The sequence below is a fragment of the Bos grunniens genome, chromosome 7, assembly GCF_055505025.1.
Source record: "Bos grunniens cultivar Pamir isolate PY7600 chromosome 7, Bosgru_T2T1.0, whole genome shotgun sequence".
Lineage (NCBI taxonomy): Eukaryota > Metazoa > Chordata > Mammalia > Artiodactyla > Bovidae > Bos > Bos grunniens.
This window is the reverse complement of record NC_141171.1, coordinates 50,278,439-50,299,254: the sequence shown is the minus strand read 5'-3', so window position 1 is coordinate 50,299,254 and position 20,816 is coordinate 50,278,439. Positions and strand designations below refer to the sequence as shown.

The following is a 20,816-nucleotide window of genomic DNA, read 5'->3' as shown; positions in this document are numbered from 1 at the left end:
TGTTTACCACAGTGGAAAAGCTCAGTAGAGATGGCTTTTGTTAGTTGACCAAGACCAGTATCACCAGTATAAGACATGTTGACATCATGAACCCTTTGATATGATGTTTTGGGAAGAGCATGACATAATTTCTCTGGTGCTTCTGTCAAGGTGGCATGATTTGAGTTTAATCATGACAAAACCCAAACAGTCCTGAATAACTGATTAGTATTTCTTGAGGGTGTCAGGGTCATGAAAGACAAGGGAAGACTGAGGAACTGTTGCCAAGTGCAGGAAATTAGGGAGAAATAACAACCATGGGCCATATGGGATCATAGCACAAAATAGGACCTTAGTTTCCACTAAGTTTCCACTTAGTTTCCACACTGTTAAGGTTTGAAAAGGATCTTTAGTTTGATTACTAGTATTAGTTTCCCAGTAGTTGTCTATGGCTATGTAAAATATTAACATTGGGAAAAGTCATGTGAGTGATGTATGGAAACTCTCTATATTAATATTCTTATAAGTTCTGTGTAAGTTTTTCCAGTGATCATGTATGGATGTGAGAGTTGGACTGTGAAGAAAGCTGAGCGCCGAAGAATTGATGCTTTTGAACTGTGGTGTTGGAGAAGACTCTTGAGAGTCCCTTGGACTGCAAGGAGATCCAACCAGTCCATTCTAAAGGAGATCATTCCTGGGTGTTCATTGGAAGGACTGATGCTGAAGCTGAAACTCCAATACTTTGGCCACCTCATACGAAGAGTTGACTCATTGGAAAATACCCTGATGCTGGGAGGGATTGGGGGCAGGAGGAGAAGGGGATGACAGAGGGTGAGATGGCTGGATGGCATCATCGACTCGATGGACATGAGTTTGGGTAAACTCCGGGAGTTGGATGGACAGGAAGGCCTGGCGTGCTGCGATTCATGAGGTCACAAAGAGTCGGACGCGACTGAGCTACTGAACTGAACTGAAGTTTAAAAGTAATTCAAAGTAAAAGGTTTTAAAAAGATATCCAGTCATTTATTCTTGCTCACATGTCTGCAGATGGGCTAGACTTGGCTGACCATGGTTGGGCTCAGCTCCAGTCTGCAATTTGGGTCCACATCTGCTCCATGGGTCTCTCATCCCTCTTGGACCAGAATGCTTGTAGAGCATGTTCTTCTCACAGTGATACACAATTCTGAGAGAAGCCAAACACACAAACACATTTCAAACCTCTGTGGCACATTTGCTAACATCCTGCTGACTAAAGCATGTCATAGGCCAAGTCCAAAGTCAAAGGGTGAGAAAGTACTCCTAGTAGGAGGGACTGTGAGGTCACACAGTACAGGGGGTAGATGGAACAGAACTGGTGACAGTGATACAATCTACCACTCATATTTTTCCCCCTCAGGGAGCTAATGTTAGGGAAACAGACACTGCAGGCTTTGCAGGCCTTTTTGCCTTTCTGGGTTCCTGTCTTATTTTCTGATTATCCCCTTCTCCTCTACCTCCCAGTCCTTAAGTGTATCTGGTGACTTTTTGGCTCTGCTCCGTTCTTCTCCAGTATTCCGCTCCCTTCACAGAGGCTCTAGAAGGAAGCAGGTTAGATCACACTTTATCTCTAACTTGGCCTTTTTCCCAGTGGGGTGGAAACATTTGAAATACTGGGTTTTCTGTTGCTTCTGCCACTGCTGCTGCGGCTGGTTTCATGTATTTTAAATGAGCGTAACCCATATTTTAAGTTAATGTTATTGTGGTTGCTCTTGCCCCCTGTGGTGGCTTATGTGAAGGGAGTAATTTTGGAATTTTCCCTAAATAAAATAAATTGATTCACATGAGATCCTAATCTCTTCCTTGGCCAGTTTAGCACAGTCTAACTTGTTATTTTCTTGAACTTTTAAAGTCATGTACTTTTTCTCTTTTTTATTTCTACTTTTGATCAAAAGTCTGAAAATTCAAGGTATTATTATTGTTACTATTATTCTTACTGGTATTAGTATAAATTACTACTAAAAATAACTATCAACATGACTACTGATTATTATGAATCTACTTGCCCTAGTAAAAATCTTTGTTGTCATTTCCTTATGCTACTAGATAACTCTAGGATTTTCTCACTTCCATTTTTAATTTTTCACTTAACAAATAGTTACTGAGGATATGCCATATGCTTGGATATGTGATAGACCCTGAGAATAAAATGGTGAGCATTTTTATTAGCCAGATAAATAAAAAACTTAAGATATAACTATTGATTGTGATAAATGTGATTGAGTAAAAGGGTCATGGTAAAGAGTTCCCTGGTGGTCCAATAGTTAGGACTCAGTGGTTTCACTGCTGTAGCCCTGGGTTTAATTCCTGGTGGGAGAACTAAGCTCCCTCAAGCTGCCTAAGAACTAAGATCTGTCAAGTGTGGTCAAAAAAAAAAAAAGAAAAAGAAAAATGGTCATGGTGTTGTGAAAGCCTTTGGGGGGCAGCCAGATCTGGTCTGGGGAAATAGAGGATGCCTCTCAGCTTCTCAGATGGGATTGGAAGAATGAAGAGATGGAGGCTGGGGTTGGAAGGAGTGTTCTGGGTAAAGGGAACAGCAGGTGAAATGCCCTGTGGTAGGAGGAAGCATGGTTCCTTTTGTGGAATGGAAAAAGGCCATTGTGGCCTAGAGCATGGGGAATGAGGAGTGGACAGGTTTGAAGAGGCAGGCAATGGCTAGATACTAAACAGGGCCTTGTTGACCAGTGTGAGGATTTTCATCCATAAGAACTGTAGGAAGTCACTAAAAGGTTTGAGGTGGGGGAATGACATCATCAGATTTGTATTTTGAAAAAAAAAAAAAAAATCATTCATTGTAAAGAGTAGTTTGATTAGGAGGTAATTATAGTTAGTAGAGGGCAGTTGGAAAGCTTTGGGAGTATCTGGAAGAGAGATGGTGATGGTTCTAAGGGCAGTGGTGGGGAAGACAGAGAGAAGGATGTAAATTCAAGAGAGACATGGCAGGAAAAACATGAGATTTGGGAGATTGATTGGATATGGGAAATGTAAAGTAGAGAGAATATCAAAGATGATCTGCTTAGCTTCATACATTTGGAGATGGGATTTTTTTGTTTGTTTGTCGTGCATGGCTTTGGGATCTCAATTGAAGACCAGGGGTTGAACCTGGGGCCACAGCAGTGAAAGCACCAAATCCTAACTGCTAGACCACCAGGGAACTTCCTTAAAGATGGGGTTAATATTAAAGAAGTTACCTCTTAGCCCATGGTCATAGGAATAGAATAGAAGTTATCAGTTTTTTGTTGTTTTTGCCAGGATTTGGCCTCCTCTCTTCGAAGAACCAACTTCCTCAGCCATTACTTTTATTTTCCTACCCCAAACTGGGCTTTAAGTAGTGCTTCAAGCTATCAGCCTCCACAGTCCTTCCAGTTCTTCTGGCCTCTTCTGTTCCTTGCCTCTTGAATGCATCCTGTCAGTTTCTGAGTCTGAATCTTTGCATGAAGGACTCCATCTATTTGGGATTCACTTTTTCCCCAGTCTGAGTCTCACTTCTTATGTCATTTAACACCTGACTTAACCTTATTCAGGGAGCCTCTGCAGAGAAAGGTTTTCCCATTCTACTTGAACATACCTTTTTAAAAAAATCTTGAAGCCTTATGGATGGATTTGAGGTTAGAAGTGGATCATCACATACATACACTTATGTACTCAACTTGGCTTTTAATTTTTAGTCTAAGGTAAAGAAACTCCCTGCTGAAGTGTGATGGCAGGAACAGAAAACAGTTGTCTTGGCCTGGTGATTCCTTGGCTCCTTGGTTCTCTGATGGAGGCACAGTGGTTGGTGTAGCTTGTAGTTCACTATCATCTTCCCAGAATTGAGAAAACTTGAATTCTTGTTACATCATTGCTCTTTTACGCTCAGGATTTACCTGAACATTCCGAGAGAACTTGTGCTGTATGCTTCCCTTGAAAGAATTTTTCATGTTGCAGTGTCGCTCCAAGTACCATATACCTCATAAGCCTTCTCTGTCTTCATTGCTTCTAGGTCAGGCTGTTCCTGCAGGATCCCACGTGCGGCTGAATCTCCAGACTGGGGCAAGGGAAGTGAAACTCCACGATGAGGACAAGTTTCAAACTAATTTGAAAGGGTTGAAAAAAGGCAAAAGGTACAGTGTCAAGCCTGGGACTAGGAGACTGACAGCATTGACCCTATAATGCTGAAAGTAATGACAATGTATTGTTCCTTTTTTAAAATTAATTTTTAAATTGGAGTATAATTGCTTTACAGTGTTGTTAGTTTTTGCTGTACATCTGCTTGAATCAGCTGTATGTGTATATGTATCCCCTCCTTCTTGAGCCTCCCACTCACCCTCCACTCCCATCCCACCGCTGTAGGTCGCCACAGAGCACCTGGCTGAGCTCCCTGTGCCGCACAGCAGCTTCCCACTAGTTATCTGTTTTATACATGGTGATGTATATATGTCAGTGCTACTCTCTCAATTCATCCCACCCTCTCCTTCCCACCCTGTGACCATTCTTTACATCTGTATCTCTAGCCCTTCCATGCAGATAGGTTCATCAGTTCCACTTAATGTATTATTTCTTGCCCAAATACATGTGGATTTAAAATTTTTTGAAATTTAATAGCTTAGAGTTTATGATAAATATTTCAGGGTTTTATGGATGTTTATTTCTATGGTCTTTGGAAAGAAATAGTTTGCAAAGCAAACTGATACTTTAAAAAAAGGCTGTAGGGGAATGCTTAACCTGCTTTAAAAATGAAGTCTTTTTTCCCAGTACTTTAAGAGCACCCATTTGAATCCCAACAATTAATGCGCTGATTCCAGATGAGTCATCTATTCATTAAAACAGGCCTGTTAGGCCTTCTGCTTTACAGTAATACTTCCTTGGTGGATAATAAAATTGCATTTTAAAGTCTTTAATTCAGAGTAACTTTTCGTCTTAAAACAGGCTTTCTTATAGTATAAAAGTTCTCCAGTGGTAAGAATTGCCTACTTTGTAATAATCAGTTTAGTTGATTTACCTTTGGGCAATTCATAGTCTCTATTTTTATGTTTTTTTTTTTTTTTTTCTTTTTGACTTAAAAGTTTTCTTTGCTTGCTATTTCCTGTGTAAGGGAGGAGGAGGCTGAGGCATGGGGTTATAGGGGCTGTTGGAATTGTGCAGTTTGAAAGGTCAGTATAAATACCAACCATAAAGTTTCTAACACAAGGACCAGTAAATTATGGCCTGCTGCAAAATATTGGGGCTAATGCCTGTTTTTGTATGACCCACAAGTTATGTGGTTGTTAATGGTGTTTTATGGTCGAAAAAAAAATAATATTTCATGACTGAATAAAATTATGTGAAATTTGGATTTCAGCGTCCATAATTAAAGTTTTATTGGAATATAACCATGTTCCTTCATTTATGTATTGTCCATGGCTGATTTCCTGCTGCACTGGCAGAGTTGAGTAGTTGGGAAAATCGTCCCATAAGGCCCACAATATTATCTGGTTATTACAAATAGTTTCCTGTCCCTGTTCTAATATGGCCGTGTCTCGTTTTATTGTGCCTCACTTTGTTGCACTTCTCAGATACTGCATTTTTCACAAATTGAAGATTTGTGGTAACCCTATGTTGAGCAAGTCTATTGCTACCATTTTCCAACAGCATTTGCTCACTTCATGTGTTTGTGTCACATTTTGGTAATTCTTCAATTATTCAAATATTTCAAACTTTTTCATTAATATTATATTTGTTATGGTGATCTATGATTAGTTCTTTGATTAGATCTTTGATGTAACTATTGTAATTGGTTTTTTGGCTTATATTGTTTTTGTCATGTATTTTTTAATTAAGGTATATACTTGTTTTTTTAGACATAATGCTGTTGCACACTAATAGACTATAGTGTAAACATAGCTTCTATGCACCAAAAAACTGATGTGACTTACTTTATTGCAATATTTACTTTATTGTGATGGTCTGTAACCAGTCCCTTAATATTTCTGAGATATGCCTGTTCATGTAAGTATTGGGAATCAATCATGGATTGAGCAAGGTTAGTGTTACTCAGTCCTTGGATTTTTATTATTTTAGCAATATATTGAAGTTAGAGATGAGGCAGAAGGGGACCTGGCAAAAGGTCATCCATCCTGTCCATGTGGCACTCACAAGATCACAAAATAGCTTATTCAGATTTGGGCATTTTTCACTATCAGAAAATTCAATTTTGTATTATGATCTGTAAAATAAGGAGCTATTTGTCATCCTTATCGTCACCTCAAACTGGGACGGATCTTTATTTTTCCCTGCCTCTCCAGATGGGCATGTACCTGGAGTAACACAGGTTATATGATGATTACTTTCTCAGAACCATCAAAGAAAGAATCAAATCTCATTGTTGTAACCCCTGTCAATATCCCTCCATTTCTAGCATGCATATACATCTTTCAGTGTCTCAAAGTATTTAGGGAAAGTGTCTCAAAGTATTTAGAAAGTCTTTTCTCACATCTAAGCCAAGTATTATTTTTGAGTAAAAAACCTATTTTTTCCCTGGTTTAAGAATATTGAGTTAGGAACTTGGGAAGTTTGGTGCTTTTTTATTAATATTTGTTGGTTTTAATATTATGAAAAGTAATTTCTCCAGTACCTGGCCATACATAGATCATCAGTGAAAGAAAGAAAGAAAGAAAGTGACGTCGCTCAGTCGTGTCCAACTCTTTGCGACCCCATGGACTGTAGCCCACCAGGCTCCTCTGTCCATGGGATTTTCCAGGCAAGAGTATTGAAGTGGGTTGCCATTTCTTCCCCAAGGGATCTTCCCGACCCAGGGATCAAACCTAGGTCTCCTGCATTGCAGGTAGACGCTTTACCCTCTGAGCCACCAGATCATCAGTAGAAGCACTTACTGCTTCACCTGTTGCTCCTGTCTTTTTAGACTAGAAAGAGCGCCATCCATGTGGTCTATAGTAGAGACACCATGAGAGAGGAATATTCATTCCTACTTCTGCCTCTTTACTTTTCTCCTTTGAAATGTTTTTGAGGGCTCTGCCTTGGAATGTCCTCCAGGGTAAGCTGGACATGTCTTCTTCCTTCTCAGTGTTTATAGGTAGCAACAAATCTGTTTGAACAGAAACCCAAAGACATTGACAAGGTGGTTGAGGGTGTTCAGTGCTGTGAGCTCAGTGAGTCTCTGGTAGTGACTTTCTCCTCTTGCAGTGAACCTCCTTCTGTGCTCCTTTAATTCCACTTCACAGTGTCTTCCTGCTTCTTCAGTCCTGGAATGGGAACAGAGACCAAAGGGCAGGGCTAATTTTCAAATTGTTACAATATTTTGTTTACTGACTTAACTGTTTTGAGAAACAAGACCCACAGCTTTCCATCAGTCTGTCAAAGAAGTTGGTGATCCTGTGAAGTTAAGGACCACTGGCTAGAGAGATGGGATAGTCCATTCAGCCTAATCCACAGCAGCTTCTCCACTAGTCCTGCTGGGCATGTGACTGGCCACACTGCTACCTAGAGCTACAGTTTCTGTGACCTCTAAAGCCCAGAAGAGGTCTCCTTACTCTGACTTGTCCCAGAGGGGTCTCTGGGCACTTGCTGAGTTCAGTGTACAGTTGGCTCTCAACTGGTGTTCCTCTTGCTATTTGTGTATTAGACATTGCCATCTTCATTGGTTTTAGTCTGTATCCCTGTCAACTTCTCCATAGTACAGCTTTTGCCTTGGAACAATCAGCTTTTTGAGTCATCCTCTTACATTTAGAGGACCAAACTGCATCCAAGTTGTTCCATATTGGGTTGTGTATTTGTTTGTGTGTGTTTAATTGCTAAGTCCTGTCTGACTCTTTGTGAGCCCATGGACTCAAGCCCTCCAGACTCCTCTGTCCATGGATTTTTCCAGGCAAGAATGCTGGAGTGGGTTGCCATTTCCTCCTCCAGGAGATTTTCTTGACCCAGGGATTGAACCTGCGTCTCCTGTGTCTCTGTATTGACAGGTGGATTCTTAACCATTGAGCCATGTAGGAAGCCCTGTTGAGAGCATTTACCACAGTATAATATGGTATAATAGTTAAGGGAGTGGGCCATGGATAGGACCATTTACTTATTCCACCATTCATTTCACAAAAGACCTATTGAGTGCCTGTGTGCCAGGCATTGGGGATACAGTAGTAAATAAAACAGACAAGACTCTAGCTTTATTGAGGCTGGCAAGCAGGAAAAGAGAAATAAGTATGCAAGTAAGGTAATTATAGATTATAATAAATACTAGGGAAGAAATGAGGTGATAAATCCCTGATGGAGGCTATTGGATTGGCCGAAAAGTTCATTCAGGTTTTTCTGTACCATCTTGTGAATAACCCAACAACCTTTTTGGGCAACCCAATAGAAAGGACGGTTTGAGAAGACCTTGTCAAAGCCTGAGACCTGAAGGATGAGGGGCACTTAGTCATGCAAGAGGTTAATTTTATAGGGTTAGAGTTAGAGCAATTCAGTCAGAAGAAGCAAGAAGAGTTCCTGGCTTTGTTAAGGAAAGGGCTTTGTCAAGGTCAAGAAAAAGGAAAATGATCAGGGTGATTAATGGGTAGGAGAAGGAAGAAGACTAATATGAGATGAGATTGGAAAGGTATGAGGGGCCTAATCATGTGGAATTTTGAGGAGCATGTTGAATGTTCTTCATTTAAGTAGAATTGTAATGGTGAGCCATTGGAGGATTTTGGGTAGGAGAATTATTTAATGTAATTTAGCAAGATCATTATATTTGCTATGTATACCGAGGATAGGTTGAAGGTGGACAAGAGATGAACAGAGACAATTGGAATGTCATTTCAGTGGGTGAGGTGGTTTAGTCTGTGGTGTGTAACAAAGAGTGGATGAATTGGAGATTTAATTTGGAGGCAGCAGCAATAGCTTTACAATTTAGGGGTTGGAAAAAGGGGAGTAGGGGTTCAGGTAAAGCCTCATTTGGGATTTGCATAACCAGGTACTGGAAGGTACTATTTATTGAAATAGAAAAGATTGAGAGGGGGACAGATTTATGGAGAGAACTGTCAAGACCTATGGTTTAGGTGTAATAAGTCTCAGGTGGCTGTTAAAGATCCAAGATGTATCAGTAGTTGTACAGGAGTCTGGCTGGTACTCAGGGAAGGGTTTGGGTCAAAGATGTAATTTTAGGCATCACTGCCTGATAGATATTTTGAATTATCTAGGGGAGAGTGTTAGTCGCTCAGTTGTGTCTGACTCTTTGTGACCCATGGACTATAGCTCACCAGGCTCTTCTGTCCAGGGAATTCTCCAGGCAAGAATACTAGAGGGGCTTCCCTGGTGGCTCAGACAGTAAAGAATCTGCCTGCAATGCAGGAGACCCAGGTTCGATCCCTGGGTTGGGAAGATCCCTTGGAGAAGGGAATGGCAACCCACTCCAGTATTCTTGCCTGGAGAATTCCTTGGATAGAGGAGTGTGGTGGGCTACAGTCCATGGGGTCACAAAGAGTTGGACATGACTGAGACACACGCGCGCACACACACACACACACGGAGAATGTAGAGATAGAGAAAAGATTGTTCAAGATTGAACTCTGAGGTGTTCCAGCATATAGGATTCAGGTAAGAGATAAGGAACCAGCAAGAAGAGTTAGAGAAGGAGCAAGGAAGAGGAAAAATCCCAGAGAATGTGGCAACAAAAAGCCAGGAAAGGAGAGTGTTTCAAGGAGGGAGGGGTGAACTGTGTAAATGCTGCTGAGTGGTTGAGGAACAGGCACTAGTGAAGAATCCATTGGATTTGACCATTGATTATTGGTAATTTTGATGAGAAGTTTTAGTGGAGTTTTGGGAACAAAATCCAGGTTGATGCATATGGCAATCTAGCATTCAAGGAGGTGTGGATAGTGAATGAAAACAATGTGTTCATAAAGTTTTACTTAATCTGAACAGAAGCAGAGAAATGGCATGATAATTAGAGATTGTAGAGTCAAAGGGGTGTTGGTATGCTGATGGGAATACTCCAACCAAAGGAAAAGCTGATGATGCAGGCAGGTGGGAGTGTGGTATAATTTTGGGAGTTAAAGGTTTTGAAAAGGCAAGTGGGATCTCTACCCTAAGTGCAACAGGGGCAGGAACACTGTCATCCTTTTTAATAGTAGGGAAAGCAAAAAATGTAGATTTAGGTGCAGGTTGGTATATAGACAGGGATGCCTGACGTGCTGCAGTTCATGGGATCGCAAAGAGTCGGACACGACTGAGCAACTGAATTGAACTGGTATATAGAATGGATGATGGGAAGATGAATGAGTTATTGATGATAACATCTGTTTTTCTTAGTGAAGAATAAAATGAGAATACCAGCTGAGGATAGTTGTACATGTGCCTGTGCGCATGCAGGCACACATGTACATTTGTGTGTGTGTAGCTGGGGCTACAAGTACTCTTGCCTGGAAAATCCCATGGACGGAGGTGCAGTCCATGGGGTCTCGAAGAGTCGGGCACGACTGAGCGACTTCACTTTCACTTTTCACTTTCATGCATTGGAGAAGGAAATGGCAACCCACTCCAGTGTTCTTGCCTGGAGAATTGCAGGGACGGGGGAATCTTGTGGGCTTCCGTCTATCGGGTCACACAGAGTCAGACACAACTGAAGTGACTTAGCAGCAATAGCAGCAGCTAGGGCTAAGAGTGGGTGATTATGGATGGCTTGGGAGAGTGGGACTTTATACAGTAAATAGAGATGTAGTAGACACGATGGGGTTAATCCTAAGTCTTGGAGAAAGGAGGAGAGAATCTGCTCCTTACAGCCTTGTACATATACCATGAGGAAACTATAATCGAAAAAGACACATGTACCCCAATGTTTATTGCAGCACTATTCACAATAGCTCAGACACAGAAGCAACCTAGATGTCTGTAGACGAATAGATAAAGAAGTTGTGATACTTACATACTATAGAATATTACTCAGCCATAAAAGGAACACATACAGTTCTAATGAGATGGAGGAACCTAGAACCTATTATACAGAGTGAAGTAAGTCGGAGAAAAACGTCATATGTTAATACATATAATGTGGAATCTAGAAAAATGGTACTGATGAACCTGTTAGCAGGGCAGCAGTGGAGATGCAGACATTAGAGAACAGGCCTGTTGACACAGTGGGGGTTGCAGAGGTTGGGATGAATTGAGAGAGAGGCATTGAAATATATACATAACCACATGTAAAATAGATAGCCAGTGAGAATTTGCTGTATGATGCAGGGAGCTCAAACCTCGTGCTCTGTGACAACCTAGAGAGGTGAGATGGGGTGGGATGTGGGAGGGAGGTTCAGAGGGAGAGGACATAGTGTACCTATGGCTGGAAAAAACCAACACAATATTACAAAGCAATTATTCTCCAATTAAAAATAAATAAATTTAAAAAGTTATAGCCCTAAATACTTCACACCCTCTTCAGAGTAAGAATCAAGGCAGTGGCATCCTCTTGCGGCTAGCAGTGGGTGATTCTCTGACAGGAGAGGTGTTGTCTGTCCTATTTGGTAGGACTGTGGTAATGATTTGAATGAAATACTAGTTTTAAAGGATTGACACAGAGCCTGACACATGGTTAAGTGCTCTGTAAATGGGAATTATTAACTAATATTATTTAGTTTAGGAGGATTGGAGTTTAAAGAAGTCAAGTGTTTTTCTGAGGGCTCTATAAGGGGTCCCTGAGATGAATCAAAGACAGACCCTCTCATGAGAGCTGAGGCTGGCTAGGATCTTGGGCCATAAGACTGAGGTACTCATCTCACCTGGAACAGAGAGAGTGGTCCACTAGCCCCTTCTTCCCTGATCTCTGCTGTGTCTCCAGGGATACCTGGACCACCCTCTCCCCACACTGCCAGCCGGACAGTCTTGCCATGCACAGTCCACATTCCACACTTCCCTTTGTATGTATCACTGTTCCTTACCTCTGTTCACTGAACTGAAATGAGTGCTGGTGGCAAAACTTGTCTTCCACCCCGCTGCCCCACAAATGCCTTCTCTCCAGTCAAGCTGAATTGTGGCTTGGATTAGCTCCAGGACTGTTTCTGAAGATACCACTCTAGTCTCTGCCAGCTTCCTGACATTATGTCCACCTTGGTTCCTTTCGTCCCTCTCCTTGGAGGCTGGCCTTGGTTTTAGTTCTTCATATCTCAAACCCATTCCTTTGTCAGGTTGACTCGTACTCCCTGCACATAGTCTGTGCTCAGGGGTTTGTCTTAAAGGTATGAATTTATTCAGCCTGTTTTTGTAAAGATAGATTGGCTTGTCAAATCAGGTTAGGCACACACTTGGGCGGGAGAAGATTTTATATATAGGGTACATGTTATGTCCTCTGTCTGTGCCCCATTGTCCCCCAGAAGGTCTTACTCTGGCACCTGCTGAGAGAGCAGCATTGCACAGACATTGCAGACTTGCTTCTGCCTGAGTAACTGGCAGAGAGCTCTCTGTCCACAGTGGGCTTCTGTCAGCCCCATGCCATTTTCTCCTCTTTTATGAAGCGACCCCATCTTTAGCTCTTTCCTCCTCTAGCTTCAAGGTGAGATCATCAAGGTTAGACTTCTGGCTGACCCACGGCAAAGGTGGGTAGTGTCCTGTGAGTTAGCCTGGCTTAGCTGGCCTTGGAGTGCCAGCCATCCAGAAGGGTGTTCTTTCTTGGGAAAGATGATACCCACCTCATGACGCTCAACTTCTCTTTGGACAGGCTGGACATCAACACCAATACCTATACATCTCAGGACCTCAAGAACGCACTGGCAAAATTCAAGGAGGGGGCAGAGATGGAAAATTCAAAGGAAGACCAGGTTGGTAATATTGCTTATAGTGAGTTCATACCATCCTGAAAAATGACATGAAAGGGAGTCACTGTTTCCTAAAGCTTTAGCAATAAACATGGGTAATAATAACAATAATATTGCAAAATAATTTAAGGAAGCCAAATAAGTAACCTTTTGTGGACTCTTAATAAATTTCTGGGAGCATTTCTGTCATCGTTTCATTAGGATTCAGATTATACAATGGAAGTGAGAAATAGATTTAAGGGCCTAGATCTGATAGAAAAGAGTGCCTGATGAACTGTGGAATGAGGTTCGTGACATTGTACAGGAGACAGGGATCAAGACCATCCCCATGGAAAAGAAATGCAAAAAAGCAAAATGGCTGTTTGGGGAGGCCTTACAAATAGCTGTGAAGAGAAGAGAAGTGAAAAGCAAAGGAGAAAAGGAAAGATATAAACATCTGAATGCAGAGTTCCAAAGAGTAGCAAGAAGAGATAAGAAAGCCTTCTTCAGTGATCAATTCAAAAAAATAGAGGAAAACAACAGAATGGGAAAGACTAGAGATCTCTTCAAGGAAATCAGAGATACCAAAGGGACATTTCATGCAAAGATGGGCTTGATAAAGGACAGAACTGGTATGGACCTAACAGAAGCAGAAGATATTAACAAGAGGTGGCAAGAATACACAGAAGAACTGTACAAAAAAGATCTTCATGACCCAGATAATCACGATGGTGTGATCACCGACCTAGAGCCAGACATCCTGGAATGTGAAGTCAAGTGGGCCTTAGAAAGCATCACTACGAACAAAGTTAGTGGAGGTGATAGAATTCCAGTTGAGCTATTCCAAATCCTGAAAGATGATGCTGTGAAAGTGCTGCACTCAATATGCCAGCAAATTTGGAAAACTCAGCAGTGGCCACAGGACTGGAAAAGGTCAGTTTTCATTCCAATCCCAAAGAAAGGCAATGCCAAAGAATACTCAAACTACCACACAATTGCACTCATCTCACACGCTAGTAAAGTAATGCTCAAAATTCTCCAAGCCAGGCTTCAGCAATACGTGAACCGTGAACTTCCAGATGTTCAAGCTGGTTTTAGAAAAGGCAGAGGAACCAGAGATCAAATTTGCCAACATCCACTGGATCATGGAAAAAGCAAGAGAGTTCCAGAAAAACATCTATTTATGCTTTATTGACTATGCCAAAGCCTTTGACTGTGTGGATCACAATAAACTGTGGAAAATTCTGAAAGAGATGGGAATACCAGACCACCTGATCTGCCTCTTGAGAAATTTGTATGCAGTTCAGGAAGCAACAGTTAGAACTGGACATGGAACAACAGACTGGTTCCGAATCGGAAAAGGAGTACGTCAAGCCTGTATATTGTCACCCTGCTCATTTAACTTATATGCAGAGTACATCATGAGAAACGCTGGACTGGAAGAAACACAAGCTGGAATCAAGGTTGCCGGGAGAAATATCAATAACCTCAGATATGCAGATGACACCACCCTTATGGCAGAAAGTGAAGAGGAACTCAAAAGCCTCTTGATGAAAGTGAAAGTGGAGAGTGAAAAGGTTGGCTTAAAGCTCAACATTCAGAAAACAAAGATCATGGCATCCGGTCCCATCACTGCATGGGAAATAGATGGGGAGACAGTGGAAACAGTGTCAGACTTTATTTTTCTGGGCTCCAGAATCACTGCAGATGGTGACTGCACCCATGAAATTAAAAGACGCTTACTCCTTGGAAGGAAAGTTATGACCAACCTAGATAGCATATTCAAAAGCAGTGACATTACTTTGCCAACAAAGGTTAGTCTAGTCAAGGCTATGGTTTTCCCTGTGGTCATGTATGGATGTGAGAGTTGGACTGTTAAGAAAGCTAAGTGCCGAAGAATTGATGCTTTTGAACTGTGGTGTTGGAGAAGACTCTTGAGAGTCCCTTGGACTGCAAGGAGATCCAACCAGTCCATTCTGAAGGAGATCTGCCCTGGGATTTCTTTGGAAGGAATGATGCTAAAGGTGAAACTCCAGTACTTTGGCCACCTCACACGAAGAGTTGACTCATTGGAAAAGACTCTGATGCTGGGAGGGATTGGGGGCAGGAGAAGGGGATGACGGAGGATGAGATGGCTGGATGGCATCACTGACTTGATAGACGTGAGTCTGAGTGAACTCCAGGAGTTGGTGATGGACAGGGAGGGCTGGCGTGCTGTGATTCTTGGGGTCGCAAAGAGTTGGACACGACTGAGCAACTGATCTGATCTGATTACATATATGGGAAAACTGAAGCATGGAGCACAGATAGCCATACTCTGCATTACCACAAACATCAATTAGGGGAACAGAGATTAGAACTCACATCTCCTCACTTACACTTGAGTTAGACACAAGTTTAAAGGATGGGACCTAGACCAGGAAGGAAGAAGCCCAAGTCCTTGTCCTTTGAACACGTAGCAAACCTTTTCCAGACCTCAGATCCCTTAAATGTACAGTATGGGGCTGGGACAAGATGGCTGAGGTTTCTTCCAACTCTTAAATTTATGTACAAAGTATTAGGGAATGAGAAGGAGAAACAGGCAGAGTTGCAGCCCCTTGGCTATGTCCCTAATGTCTGGTTCGTGGATCCTGACCTATCAGAACAAAGACTTATTCTTATATGGATCATGAGGTCATGTGATAGCCAGAGAATGTTAAAAATCAGTCCTTAACATTTCTGCTTGAGTCCTGTCCTTGAAAGAACTTCCTCCAGTTGCTGCCTTGCAGACCTTTTTATGTTCTCCCTCCTCCTCCTCCTCTTCACAATTCCCTCTGCTTTTCTTATCTCTGCTCTCATCCCAGAATTCTTGCAGTATCTTAGAGAGGCAACACCAGATTTTTGACAGTCTGTGTGTTAGTGAAGGAAGCTTTAGATCCTTCAGAACTAAGTATTTCTGAGACAGACGGACGTGTGTGTGTGTGTGTGTGTGAGAGAGAGAGAGAGAGAGGACCTCAGGAGGAAGTGTTAATGTACAAGCCAAGCCTCCGTGTTTTTACTCATCTTACCAAAGTTGTATCTCAATATGAAGAGTGCACATGATAAGAGGTGAGTAGCAGGATGGCAGCAGTAGTGGTGAAGGAAGGTGATGCGTAAAATTATATCCTACTGCAGGTGTGTATTAACTGCAGGGGTGGAGAGATGTGAGGGAAAGCAAATCCCCTACCTGGTGAAGGTGAGGCCAGCAAAGGAGAGTAGTGCATTCCTAGGTGCCTGGAGCAGAGATCGGTATTCCTGTGTTAAGGGCTTGGGCTCATTCCCACTCATTCTCTCACCATGAGCTCCACATGGGGCAGATGGGAACATAAAAATCAGCCCTTGTTCTATGTTTTCTCTGTGGATGGAAGACCACCTGCACCCCTGTCTCTTCTCTTTACTCTCTTTAGTGGTATTCTTATCTCATAATTCAATTAGTATAGAAAAGTATGAATATTATAAAAATATTTTTTAAGTGTAAAAGCAAGAGATTATCTAAGTTTTCAGTTGCTGTTTTTTGCAATTAAAAATAATTCTCTCTCTCTGCAAGAGACCCCAATAATGGCAGCAAAATGTGACACCCCTGTTCCATCTGATTGGTGTCAGCTGCCTCTTCTGACCTGTGCCTGCCACACTCTTTCTTTACTTCTGTGGTGCTTAGGTTGTTAGTTTCTTCACCGAGGTACTGAGTCCTGGGGTCCTTTTTTCACTTTCATTTGTATCCTTCCTGGACTGACTCAGCCACCTGCCAATGTACTGGGACTGGCAAATAAATCGACTTGAAGTAGGTTAGGGAGTTTCTTACATGTCTCCAGCTCCTGGCTGCAGATACCATCATACTTTTTATCAGTCTTTAAACAAAATCTTTACATGGTGATTTGCAAGTACAGGATGTGCTTTTACTATTTATAAGGACAATTCTGTGAGATATTGTCATATCTTACCAATTGAATGAATTTTTTTTTTTGGGGGGGGGAAGGGCATCAATTCCATTATATCCATTGGTAACTTATTAGATTTAAGTGAATCAGTCCTTCCCAGAGTCTCTTGCTTTATGGAAAAGCTCGGTGTCACCCAACAGATTTGGGTCATTGTTTTTGAATCTGATCTCTCTATCCCCTTATTACCATACAGATTGCTTGATGCTTTATGTTTTATCATGTCCGCTGTTGTTCAGCTGTATCCTATAAATTGTTCCATTTAAAAATATGGCCATCTTAAACTTTTGAGTCTGGGCGAGATTAAATAGACTCATTTCTTCCTATTCTTCTTGCTGTTGTTTGTTGTTCAGTTGGTAAGTCATGTCTGACCCTTTGGACTACATTGTGTCAGACTTCCCTGTCCTTCACTATCTCCTGGAGTTTGCTCAGACTCATGCCCATTGAGTTGGTGATGCCATCAAGCCATCTCATCCTTTGTTGCCCCCTTCTCCTCCTGGCCTCAATCTTTCCCAGTATTAGGGTCTTTTCCAATGAGTCAGTCCTTCACATCAGATGGCCAAACTATTGTAGCTTCATCTTCAGCATCAGTCCTTCCAATGAATATTCATTCAGGATTGATTTCCTTTAGGATTGACTGGTTTGGTCTCCTTGCTGTCCAAGGGACTCTAAAGAGTCTCCCTCCAGCACCACAGTTCAAAAGCATCAATTCTTCGGCACTCAGCCTTCTTAATGGTCCAACTCTCACATCCATACCTGACTATTGGAAAAACCATAGCTTTGACTAGACGGACCTTTGTCGGCAAAGTGATGTTTCTACTTTTAACAGGCTGTCTAGGTTGGTCATAGCCTTTCTTCCAAGGAGCAGATTCTTTTAATTTCATGACTGCAGTCACCATCTGCAGTGATTTTGGAGCCCAAGAAAATAAAGTCTGTGACTGTTTCCATTGTTTCTCCAACTGTTTTCCATGAAGTGATGGAACCGGATGCCGTAAACCTCTTTTTTTGAATGCTGAGTTTTAAGCCAGCTTTTTCACTTTCCTCTTTTACCTTCATCAAGAGGCTCTTTAGTTCCTCTTTGCTTTCTGCCATTAAGGTGATGTCATCTGCATATCTGAGATTATTGATATTTCTCCCAGGAATCTTGATTCTAGCTTGAGCTTCATCCAGCCTGGCATTTTGCATGATATACTTTGCATGTAAGTTAAATAAGCAAGGGGACAATATACAGCCTTGATGTACTCCTTTCCCAGTTCAACGAGTTCGTTGTTCATGACCAATTCTAACTGTTGCTTCTTCACTGGCATACAGGTTTCTCAAGAGGCAGGTAAGGTGGTCTGGTATTCCCATCTCTTGAAGAATTTTCCACAGTTTGTTGTGATCCACACAGCCAAAGGCTTTCATAATATTAAAAGCAGATATAAAAATATGATAAAGGTGAGAAGAAGAAGGTGGATTAGACAGGGACCTTGGAATTTGAGGGATGACATGGGAGTGAGTTTCTTGCCTTTCTTCTTGCTCTCTAAATATCCCAAAGTGGATATTGGAGAAGCCTATATCATGGAAATGCCAACAGGTACAGATAGAAAAAAGGCCCTAAGAAAGTCTTGCTCTCTATAAGAAAGAACCAGGAATAGGGCAGCCTAATAAAAATATTTTTCACAATACCTATTCTCTTTTAGCCAAAGACCATGGAAATCTCTCCACCTCCCTTAGTGCCAGTGGAAGTTAAATGTAGAATTTGGATTTCCACCTCCAGTTTGTGTGGTAGACCAAAGCTATACTCTTACCTTCACCAGAGTGGTGTCAGCAGAAGCTGAGTGGGGAGCCTGAACTTGCTCCCCCTCTGGTGGCAGTAGATGGTGTGAGGCAGTGCTCTCCTATCTCAGCCAACATGATGTTGAGCAGAGAGCTTGAATTTCTACGTTCTCCTCAGTGAAAGATGAGTATTCTCTTCTTCTCCCACTGCTGTGGTACCAGCAGAGTCCATGTGTGGAGCCTGATTTTCACCCCTCACAGGGGTGTAGCAGTCTGCTTTTTTCTGTTGGGGTGGTGTCAGCAGAGGCCAAGAAGGGAACCTAATGTCTATCCCCTGCTGACAGCATCAAGGTAGTTTTCCACTTGCTTTAGCTGCAGCGATGCCAGAGGGTGCGGTCAGTGGAGAGTCTATACTTCTAACCTCCATCTGGAGGGAACAAGGCAGTGTAAATCAGCATTCTGCTTTCCACTCTAGGGTAGTGTTAATGGGGATAAATGAGGAACCTGAACCCTACCTCTAGATCAGCAGTGATAAGACAGTGCTTTAGTTACCCCACCAGGGTGATATCAGTAGAGGTCAAGGAATGACTTCCGCTCCCAGTGTTGAGTGTGCAGCAGGGACAAATGATGTTCTTCCTTCTCCTTACTAGAGAGTGGTAGTAGGATTTTGGAGGGAAGGAAGATGGAGAAAGGAATTTTGCAAATGAAGTTCTAGGAATGCTCCTTAGTGATCCACAAGAGAAACAGACCAGACGTAACAGCAGATTTAAGGATGGAAGTACAGTGTGGAATACTGCCCAGGATTTCAGATTAGCTTTGGGGGGCACACAGAGCAAGGAGACCAAAATAACACTGCAGATTCTCTGAAAACTAAATTGGCTTGGGTTCACAACCTCACAAGAAGACGAGAACCAAGATAGTAAACTTAAACAGTGTGACTGCCTACTGAAAAGGAAGATTCAGTAGAATTCAGAATCTTATAATACTCAAAATGCCCAGGTTACCTAAATTGTATCTCACGATACCAAGAACCAGGAAAATAAAAATTTGACTTAAGAAAGACAGTTAACTGATGCCAGCAGTGATATGACCTGTAAGTTGGTATTATCTAATAAGAATTTTAAGGCAGTTATCATAAAAATGCTTCAAGCAATTATGTGTACTCCTGAAATGATAACCTCAGCAAAGAAATAGAAGATATAAAGAACAAAATGGCATTTTAGAGCTGAAAATAGGGAAAAAATCACTGCATAGGCTTAATAGTAAAATAGAGATGAGAGAGAACAGAATCAGTGGATTTAAAGGCAGATAAAAGTTAATCTAAATAACAGAAAATAGATTGAAAAAAATAAATAGTGAGTTAAGGACCTGTAGGACTGACTGTAACAGAAAATCCAAGATTTGTGTAACAGAGTCTCAGAAGGAGAGGAGAAATAATATGGGTCTGAGAAAATAGTCAAAGAAATAGAGATGAAAAACTCTCCCAATTGGTGAAAGTCATAAACCTACAGGTTCATGAAGCTTAGTGAATTCTAAATTGGATAAATTCAAAGAAATCAACACCATGATGCATCACAGTCAACCTGAAAACAAAAGACAGAAAAATAATTTGAAAGCAGCAAGGTAGAAACCACATACTAGCAATAGGAAATAATGTTTGAATGATAACATCTTTTTCATCTGAGATCACAGAGGTCAAAAATACGTGGTGTATTTTTCAAATGGTGAAAAAGTGAACTGTTCACTCAGAATTCTATAGCCAGTGAAAATACCCTTCAGGAGTGGAAGGGAGGAAATCACGACACTCTCACACAGAAGAAAGTTAAAAGAATTTATCACCAGCAGACCTACCTAAAAGAATAACTGAAGAATGTTCTTCAAATAGAAGGGAAATAATCACAGAAGAAAACATGGACCATTGGGAAGAAAGAGCTGTGAAGTGCATAAAAGTAAAGGAAAATATAATAGATTACCCTTTTCTCAAATTTTTAAAATTATGTTTGATAGTTGCAGCAAAAATTATGACATCATCTTTAATTCCATATATGTTTAATATATAGTTGAACTGCCAAAGTTACTGCTTTCTTTTTCTTTGCTGTGCTTTCAACTTTGTGGTCAGTTTTATCTTTCATTATCCATTTTTATGAAATGTTTCATGGTTTTATCCCGAGGAAGCCATACTACCACACACTTGACATCTGTATATGAATTGAATAATGGGGGCACAGTGGCCATTCACTGACACATTTTGAAATAAATTATGTGATCAGCAACTGTTCATGATTGGAATTTATATAATTTACATAGTGATTTATGAACTGAAGAGCTAGCAGCAAATTTGGTACTTAATGCAGTTAAA

General features: G+C 41.4%; 1 protein-coding gene across 19 annotated transcripts in view; it reads left to right on the top strand.

Moving 5' to 3' along the window:
* SIL1 (SIL1 nucleotide exchange factor) overlaps positions 1-20,816 on the top strand; it is a 250,318-nt gene that overhangs the window by 136,059 nt on the left and 93,443 nt on the right. For all 19 annotated transcript variants that reach the window (XM_086411862.1, XM_086411861.1, XM_086411853.1 and 16 more), the window contains 2 exons: positions 3,998-4,118; positions 12,671-12,770. In XM_086411862.1, the coding sequence (XP_086267988.1) occupies positions 3,998-4,118; positions 12,671-12,770 (221 nt within the window). The remainder of the gene's footprint in view (positions 1-3,997; positions 4,119-12,670; positions 12,771-20,816) is intronic.